We start from the raw sequence: 9,465 nt of genomic DNA, 5'->3' as shown, positions 1-9,465 counted from the left end.
TCCTGGTACTTATCTCGGTTATTCTTGGGTGTTAGTCTCCTATTTTGTTACTTTATGTTCCCCAGAAGTTCCGCAGTCTTTCTATGTCTGTCACTCTCTTTCTGACTCATTTCACTTAGCATGATGCTTTCCGTGTAGCACCACTTGTACTTTCCATGTAGTACCACTTGTACAGCCCGTGGCATACCCAATATGCCAAATACCAGTAACAATGATGGGTCTCATTCTCCTAACCCTGAAAGAGCCTTGAATATGGAACTTTTTAAAATCTCAGGGCTAGGATGAAAGAGACGTTACTGGTGCCTGCTCGAGGCAATCTACCAACAACAGGATGATCGTGATAGTGATCTTTTCCAAAAGCTACATAGTATTCCATTGTGTAGATGTACCAAAGGTTCTTTAACCAGTCATCTGTTCTTGGGTGCTCAGGTTTTTAGTTTTGCTTTTTTAATAGATACGGACAGGTACTTACCAGGAGGTTTGCTCCACGGCTTGGATGCCAGCCGCACATGCTGGGAGAAAAAGGCAGCTCAGATAGAGAAGGGAGCACCAAGTAAAGGGTGTTGGGAGGATCACCCAGGATGGGAGATGCATGCTGAAAGTAGACTAGAGACCGATCATGATTGCCACTCAGTACCTCTATTGCAAATCACAACACCCAAAAAGAGAGAGAGAACAAAAGGAAATGCCCTGCCACAGAGGCAGGGGGTAGGGGGTGGGGGTGGGATGCAGGGGTGGGAGGGATACTGGGATCTGTGGTGGTGGAGAATGGGCACTGGTGGAGGGATGGGTACTCGATAATTGTATAACAAACCCAAGCACAAAAATGTGTAAGTCTACAACTGTACCTCATGGTGTTTCACTAATAAAAATTTTTTTTAAAAAAAGAGAAAAAATAGATATGGACAGGGGCTGGAGTGAAAGCACAGCGGGTAGGCATTTGCCTTGCACACAGCCAACCCGGGTTCGATTCCCAGCATCCCTTATGGTCCCCTGAGCACCGCCAGGGGTAATTTCTGAGTGCAGAGACAGGACTAATTCCTGTGCATCTCCAGGTCTGACCCAAAAAGAAAAAAAAAATAGATGTGGACAACAAATAGGAAATAGTTCAGAGATCTAAATTCTACACTTGACAGAAGGTGAAACAGAGAAGCCAGGCCTTTGCTAAAGGCATCAGCTAAGTTAGGGCCAATGTGAAGCCTAATTCATAAGGCCATTCTATTGGAAAGGAACTGAAGCGAAAGGTCGTGGCAAATTTAAATTTTAGAAGAAAATTGTCAAGGACGCTTATACCCGGAGAGAGTCTGGGCTTCGGGAATTGATCTGTGTGGGCTGATGCTTTCAAGTGATGGGGGAAATAGGAAGTAGCTTGGAAGGCACAGAATAATGATAAGGTCAGAGACAGATGCTGTCTCCCTTTTTGTAGCACTAGTCCTGGAACTTGGCTTGGTTTATCCTAAGTGAATGCTTGAAATTGCATTAGATTCCTCTTTGAATTGAATCAGAAAATGTAATTTTTAGAAAGCCATAGCACTGTAGCACTGTCCTCCTGTTGTTCATCAATTTGCCCAAGGAGGCAGCAGTAACATCTTCATTGTGAGACTTGTTTTTACTGTTTTTGGCATATTGAATACGTCACGGGTAGCTTGCCAGGCTTTTCCATGCAGGCGGAATATTCTTGGTAGCTTGCCGAGCTCTCTGAAAGGGGCAGAGGAATCGAACCAGGGTCAGCCGCGTGCAAGGCAAACGCCCTACCCACTATGCTATTGCTCCGGCCCAGCTTTCGAATACACATATTTCTAATCATCCCAACTATGCCATGTTTGGGGTTTTTTTGTGTTTTTGGTTTTGGTTGTTGGGCCACACTTAGTAGTGCTCATGGGTCACTCCTGGTTCTGCACCCAGGAATCACTCCTGTGGAGCCTATGGGAGGCCAGGGACAGTCCCCAGAGAAGCAAGCCCCCTACCCTCTGTACAATATGGAAGTCGCAGACCCCAGACCATAAAGATGTCTGTCAAGGGGGCTGGCAGGGAATGGGAGTGGAGGCAGGAAGGGGGCCTGGGACACGGGTGGGGGGAAGCAGTCCCTAAAAAGCCTTATAAAATTGATATTTACCTTGTGTCCTTAGTGTTATAAAATAATTGGAAAATGCTTTTGTCTAAATATGACATAGTAGGACTTTTTCTAATGGATTAATTATTCTATGTGGCTATTTATTTGCTTTTGACAAAATATATTTTTGTAAAACAGAAAGGTTAAATGACTTTTGAGGTCCACTTTGTACATAAACAAAGAATAAGTTAAAAACTTCCAAATAACTCTATGAAGGATGTGATGGAGGGTGGCGAGGTAACATTTGACCCTCTTGTTTTGTGTGATTCTTTATGCTTAGCTGGCCAGTGTCATATCTAAGGCCCTTTGAAGTTTTGTTTTCTCCTATTTTTATTGAGGTACTGTTTACATTTACAATACTGTTCGTGAGAGTTTCATGCATACATGCTTTCAGTAACACATCTAGTACAAGAGTGCCTGCTTCTTCCCACCAACACCCCTCTTTAAGGCTTTTGTTTTTTTAAAGCGCTAATCAGTGGAATCAATCATTCTGTGATCAACTCCGTAAAGCACTGTCTCTGAAGAAAGTACTAAACAATTCTGGATGACGTGTGGCATTTTCCTAGCTTCTCCCCTGGTACTGTTTATGTTGTAGTGTGGGTCCTTGTGCGTGAGGGAATAGCCTTGTTCATTCTGTTTGCAGAGCCCCCAGAAGACCAGAGGGACTCAGCCTGAGGGCTGCCATGGAGCAGGCGGCATCAGCAGGCAGATTCGTGCAGGTCACTGTGATAGAAGGCTATGACTTGGTGAGATTATTTTTGGAAATCTAAGAAGTTTCTAGCTTCTTCCTCCTTATTGAAACTATATTTGCCTTTTTGGCCCCAATCTCCTGTTCAATGCCTACCTATCAGGTGGGAGGCAAATTCTTCCTTTACCACCAATCCTTTTGGCTTTGCCTAGCAATGGCCCTTCCTCCAAAAGTGCTTCTTACTGAGAGTCTGAATCAGCAAGTCACTAGAATACATATGTCAAGTATCTGGAAATTTAAATACTCAATGTAATAGGGGTAAAAGATGTGATTTAAGTTCTTCCAGGTATCCATTCTTTCCTCCTGAAGAGAATCTGAATTCTTCAAGACTTTCTCTTGTGATTAATTTCACTGGATGAATTTGAATGATAGAATGTAAATATTCAAATTAGAAAAATAATGGAATGGCAAAACATTCCTTCAGTAATATGGAGTAAAAAATGCCTCTTTCAAAACAGGATATTATTCACTATGTTCCTAGTTTTCTAGGGACTCAGGGATATAGAATATGCCTCTCATATGTGAGACTCTGGGTTTCCTGGGTTCAATTCCCAGCACTACAAAAGAAAATAAAGGTATATGTAAATGTGTGAGTTTCAAAAGAAGATGTGGGCACACAGACTTGAGCATTTGGTGGCCAAGAGCCGTTCCCCTGGCCAGCCCACGGCAACAGACAAATGGACAAATGAAGGACTGGGGAATGGAGAAACAGGGCTCCAGGCTGGTTGGTAGACAGTTCATTTCTCTCTCCTCCCCAACACACTTCAATCTCTCCCCTTACAGCACAATCGTAGTTGTCGTTTCGGTCATAGTCCCAGTCATCATAGTTCCATCATCCTCGTCCTCATAGTCTTCCTAGTTCTTGTCTAGTCCCCTCTTACCCCTTACAGCACAGTTATATAGGAAGAAATCATGAAGGGTCAGATTAAACATAGGTGGGGTTGAACATTGTCATAACAACAGAGGTAAAGCCACTCCTTCAGGGGAAGTTCTAGGAGATTAACTCAAGAACAAGATCTCATTTGAGGGTTCAGCACTCTAGGTTACTAGGATATCTGCTCAAGGGCAGGATTCCACCCAGGGTGCATTGCTTTCTCCTTTCCTCAGTTAGTAATCCATTTAAACAATCATAGCGAATTTAATTCTTATAACATTTCTAGTCATTTTGTATGAACACAGTCAGAGATATATTAAGCTTAAAGATAGACTCTTCCTGGGGACATCTCACTATATATTCCAGACCACAGTCCTCAGGCCAGTTTAGTCTTTTCTAACCCCAGCACGGTCCTTATTTAGTTACTTCTTTTTGGATTATGACAGAGTTTGTTCCATGACCATGCTCTTAACTTATTATACTTAGGGTGTTTAGCTTGTCCTCTTTCGATGTCGGGGTAGCTTACAGCTTGCCCTGGGTCCATCCATCCCTTCATCGGGACCCCCCTTTTGGATGCCCAGGAGTAAATATTATTTCAGAGTCAATTAACTCCCATGCTTCTTTTGAAAGAAACATCTGATGGAAGGGGCTGGACTAATAGCACAGCAGGTAGGGGCATTTGCCTTGCATGAGGCCGAGCCAGGTTTGGTTCCTCCGCCCCTCTCGGAGAGTCAGGTGAGCTACCAAGAGTATACTGCCTGCGTGGCAGAGCCTGGCAAGATCCCCATGGCGTATTCAACATGCCAAAAACAGTAACAACAAGTCTCAAAATGGAGGTGTTACTAGTGCCAGCTCGAGCAAATCGATGAACAACGGGAGGACAGGGCTACAGTGCTACAAAAGCATAGCATCAACTATCTTCCATGTCTATAGAAAAAGGACATTGCGAAACCAGGCAAGTGACATAAAGGAAAGAGAAAGGCAATATAGGATTGTTAGTGCTTGATGGAATTGGGTGTGCCTCAGGGGCACTGTTGTGGGAGTAACCTAAGTTCCCTGCAGGAGGAGCAAGGACAAACTAATGTTATCCAACATAAATGTATATATGTATGGTACCTATATATTACAGTTATAGCGAAACACTTAAGAAATAAAGTTTAGAGTGTTACAATTCTTACACAGTAGAGTACTGAGATAATTTTCTTTTTTTTTAGGGCCACACAAGCATTAAGTACTTGGGGGCTACTGCCTACTCAGAGTTAAGGGGCTGTTCCTGAGAGTGCGGGGGGGAGGGGAGGTGCACACAGTGCCGAGGACCAAACCTGAACCTTCTGCATGCAAAGTCCATTGAGCTCTCTCTCTTTCTCTCTCTTGCTCCTGAAATGTTTCTCTATGTGCTTTTCTTTTCCATATTTCTACATTGTAATTTTTTGTAAAACAAGGTTTTTAAGTCACATGCATACTCAGGATACCATGCAGTGCCACAGATGTACCCATCTTTGAGCTATCTCCCTGGATCCTATAATTTTTCTTTTATTATATTTTTATCATTTGATAGACACAAAAATATTTTACAAAACTAAAAATATGGTACTTAAATAGAATCCTGCAGTTAGCTACTATTTGTTTTAAATTATGTCCTACTTCTCTCTTTCGTATTTGTGATATGACTTATTAAGAAATACAGGGCCAGATACAGTACACCAGGTAGGGTGCTTACTCTGCACAAAACCAACATGGGCTTAATCCGTGGCATCACATAAAAGGTAAAAGGTAAAGGCCCTCCCGTTGATCGTCGATTTGCTCGAGCGGGCCCAGTAACGTCTCCATTGGAGACTTTGTTGTTACTGTGTCTGGCATATCGAATACTCTCGGTAGCTTGCCGGGCTCTCCGAGAGGGGCGGAGGAATCGAACTCGGGTCAGCCATGTTGGCCGCGTGTAAGGCGAATGCCCTACCCGCTGTGCTATCGCTCCAGCCCATATGTGGCATATGTGGCATCACATATGGTACCCTAAACCCCCCCAGGAGTGATTTCTGAGTCCAGAGCCAGTACTAACTCCTGAGAACAGCCGAGTGTGGTCCAAAAATAAAATGAAAGAATGAAAAAGAAAGAGAGAGAGAGAAGGAGAGGAGAGAAGAAAGGAAGGAAGAAAGGAAGGAAGGAAGGAAGGAAGGAAGGAAGGAAGGAAGGAAGGAAGGAGGGAAGGAAGGAAGGAGAAAGGAAGGAAGGTAAGAAGGGAGGAAAGGAGGAAAGAATGAAAGAAAGAAAAGAAAGAAACAAAGAAAGAAAGAAACAAAGAAACAAAGAAAGAAAATTGATTGATTCTTTAGTTGGAATCAAAAAGTTACACAGAAAAATTCTCTAAGTATAATTATAAAAGTGATATTTTTCTTCCACAGAAAGGCTTTAAAGGGGATTCACCAGTTACCTTCATTCGTTCAGAATTCAATAATGTACTTCTGGGAGACTCTGCAAAAATTACTCTTTCTCCAGAAGGAAATGCGAAATATAACTTTACTAGCACTTTTGAGTTCAACCCTGAGGGAGGAATCACTTTAGATGACATCGCCCACAAACCTGTGTTCTGTAAGTACTAGTGTCTCTAAGGCTGTTTGTTATACAAGTATATTTTGAGGAGATTTGGAAGTATCTGGTAGGTATTATTGGGAGAGTTGAATGCAGCTGCCTTCCTTACTTAGGAATAATGCCACTTACTTGGTGCCTTACATGCTCTGGCTACTAATAGTAGTCACATGGGCTACTAACTTTAATTAACTTGTATCAAAGACCTTTTGATATATGATGGAATTTTTCAGCCTTTATACCCTATACAGATTTGATAGCTTTTCCTATGTATCAACCTGTATTTTGGGTTGCCATGTTTAGAAAAAGAAAAAAAAAAGAAGACTCCCCTGGCCCCTTCCCTGAGTCAATGAATAATAGTTTTGCATGAATAAGTCTCAAAATAGCTGGAGTTTCAAAATCACTCTGGCTCCTCTTCTGTTATCTTTAATAAATAAGTAGCAGAGCAAAGTATGTGGGGGCTGAAGAGATAGTACAGTAGGGGAATTGCATTGCATACACCCGACCCGGGTTCAACCCCCAGTATCCATATGGCCCCCTGAGCATCACCAGGAATATATTTCTGAGTGCAGAGCCAGGAGTAACCCCTGAGCATCCTCTGGGTATGACCCAAAAAGAAAAACTGGGTTTTTAAAAAGAAATGTAACAAATATGATAACCTAATGCAGAAGCTGATCTTTGAGTCCTGTGGTGAATAAATCAGCTACAAAATAGGCTTTAGGATAATTGAGAAATGTAAATGAGTTTTTTCACACACTGGGCTTAATGTTCTGTGGTTTTGTAGGAAAATGCCATATTTTGGGTTTCATACTTTAGTGTTTAGCAGTAAGCTGTCATGCATGATATCTGTAATTTACTTGGAAGTATTTCATGAAACAAGAATTGAAAAAGCACATATTAATGTTAAATTTAGGTGATATAATTACATGGATATCCATAATTATACTATTGTACTTTAGAAAATTTTCACAATAAATCTTATGCATTAAGACAGGGCAGCGTTGCTGTGGAAACCCTCCTAGAGCTATTGGACTCTCTCATTTACTCTAAGGTCTCTCAGACCTATGCCAGCCAACGTGAAGATATAAATGTTATTTCAAATAGAATATTGTGACATTTTCATCATTCTTAAAATCAATTCAGGAGGATCGTGATTGATCGTTTCTTTACAAGATGTAAAAACTTTTTAAAAAAAATAATTTGCTTGCAAAAAGTTTAGTAAGATGTTGAGATAGTTCGATTTTTCTTTCTTTTGGGTCACACCCGGCGATGCACAGGAGTTACTCCTGGTGGTGCTGGGAGACCATATGGGATGCTGGGAATAGAACCTGGGTTGGCCGCATGCAAGGAAAATACCCTACCTGCTGTGCTATCGCTCTAGCCCCTCAATATTTTTTTAAAACCAGAAGTTATCCAAAACATTGCCTCTTTGGATTTCAGATTAATTTCTCTTCAGTTTTTTTGGGCATGAGGCATGGTCCACTAGAGGGACCATATGGAGTGTCAAGAATTGAACCTGGGTTGACCGCATGCAAGGCAAACACCTTAGCCCTGTGTTATCTTTCTGACACTCTCTTAAATTTCTCAAACAATGCGTTACTTGCTATTCCTTATTATCCTATTTCTTGTTATATGATATATGAACTAAGCACATTCTTATTTTCTTGGTTTTGATTTTTCTAGTAAGTTTGATTGAAGTTTTACCAAAGGAAAAGAAGCAGAAAGAAGAGAAGACTTTACTTCTTGGACAAGCTGTTGTGGATCTTCTTCCTTTACTGGAAGGTCAGATATCTGATTTGCTCAAAAGTAGAAATAGCAAAGCTCATACTGCACAGTGGTTGCAGATTTTATGCTATTTTTTTAAAAAGGGGGTGTGGCCATGATGTGGCACTTAAAAAAATTTATGCTGGTGTTACTTAACGCAGGGTGTGAGAGTTGTGTGTGGTGATGATAATGTGATGAAGTAAAGTAAAATTTAGCTCTAGAAAGGTGCAGAAATCAAACTTAGTGAATCTGAGGAATTTGATGAAAAGATGAACTTATTTCTGCCCAACCTTCCTTCTTTGGCTTGACTTTCCCTTCTTTTCACAGGAGATAATTCATATGAAATGACGGTTCCTTTGCACCCTGTCCCGGGCTCACCTTTAGAACCTGTTAGATCAGGTATTAAGGTAATCAGCTTTTTATCTCTGAAAATTTCAGTCTCATGCAGTCAAACAATCTGTTTGTTATAAAGGTTCAACTCAGTGGAGGGGTTGGAGAGCTATTACAGGGGTTAAGGCTCGTGCCATGTACATAGCTGACCCTAGTTTGATCACCAGCGCAGTATATAGCCTGAACACTGCCAGGGATGATCTCTGAGCACCAGTATGACAGCCTGATGCAGCCAGGAGTAAACCCTGAGCATCATCGGGTGTGGGTCCACCACACAAAAAGAGGTTAAACTTGGTTGAGTCCAAACCATTAGATACACATTGTGCTAGGTTCTTGAAAACAAAGATAAATAATGAAGAGTCATACCTTTTAGGAGTCTATAAGTTTGTACCATGGATTATAACCTAGTGTGATTAAATGAAGGTGTGGGTATGTACTCACAGAGTAAGGTTTTGGTTATTATGGTAAGTTATGAATGAAGGAGAGGCTTAACTGTGTATCTGTCTTCTAGCTATGTATTTTTTTTATGTAGGAGTACTGCTATTTATTCAGCCACTGATTAGGCTGATTGAATTGGGCACGAACTCCACCTTACTTCTTTTTTCTTTTTTATAAATTTATTGAATCACCGTGAGAACAGGTACAAAGCTTTTGGGTTTAAGCCTCAGTCATACAATGCTGAAACACCCATCCCTTCACCAGTGCCCATTTTCCAACACCAAAACCCCCAGTAAACCCCCTGTCTCACACCCTCCCCCTAACTGTGGGGCAGATGTTTTCCACATTACTCTCTCTCTACTTTGATTACATTCAATATTTTGATTCCAGACCCCCCATTATTATTTGGGATTTTACCCCAACACTCAGATCTGCCTAAAAGGCAACAGTGAACATATGAATAACATATAGTGTTGCGTGGCTGCAGTAGTGGCTACGTGATTTTGAAATTCTGAAATTTTAACACTTAGATCTGGAGGGATTTCTGCCAAA

At 41.4% G+C, this 9,465-nt stretch overlaps 1 protein-coding gene across 1 annotated transcript in view; it reads left to right on the top strand.

Annotated features, from left to right (window-relative positions):
• Positions 1–2,754: 2,754 nt before the first annotated feature.
• The window catches only part of CFAP70 (cilia and flagella associated protein 70), a 67,690-nt gene continuing 60,979 nt past the window's right edge, over positions 2,755–9,465 (top strand). Inside the window, exons 1-4 of the mRNA XM_056113454.1 lie at positions 2,755–2,859; positions 6,138–6,324; positions 8,005–8,103; positions 8,413–8,492. Coding sequence (XP_055969429.1) covers positions 2,797–2,859; positions 6,138–6,324; positions 8,005–8,103; positions 8,413–8,492 — 429 coding nt within the window. The 5' untranslated portion in view covers positions 2,755–2,796. The remainder of the gene's footprint in view (positions 2,860–6,137; positions 6,325–8,004; positions 8,104–8,412; positions 8,493–9,465) is intronic.

Source organism: Sorex fumeus, unplaced genomic scaffold, assembly GCF_029834395.1.
Source record: "Sorex fumeus unplaced genomic scaffold, SorFum_2.1 ptg000020l, whole genome shotgun sequence".
NCBI classification, from domain to species: Eukaryota; Metazoa; Chordata; class Mammalia; order Eulipotyphla; family Soricidae; genus Sorex; species Sorex fumeus.
Note: the sequence above shows the minus strand (reverse complement) of the source record. Positions and strands in the feature narration are given on the sequence as shown.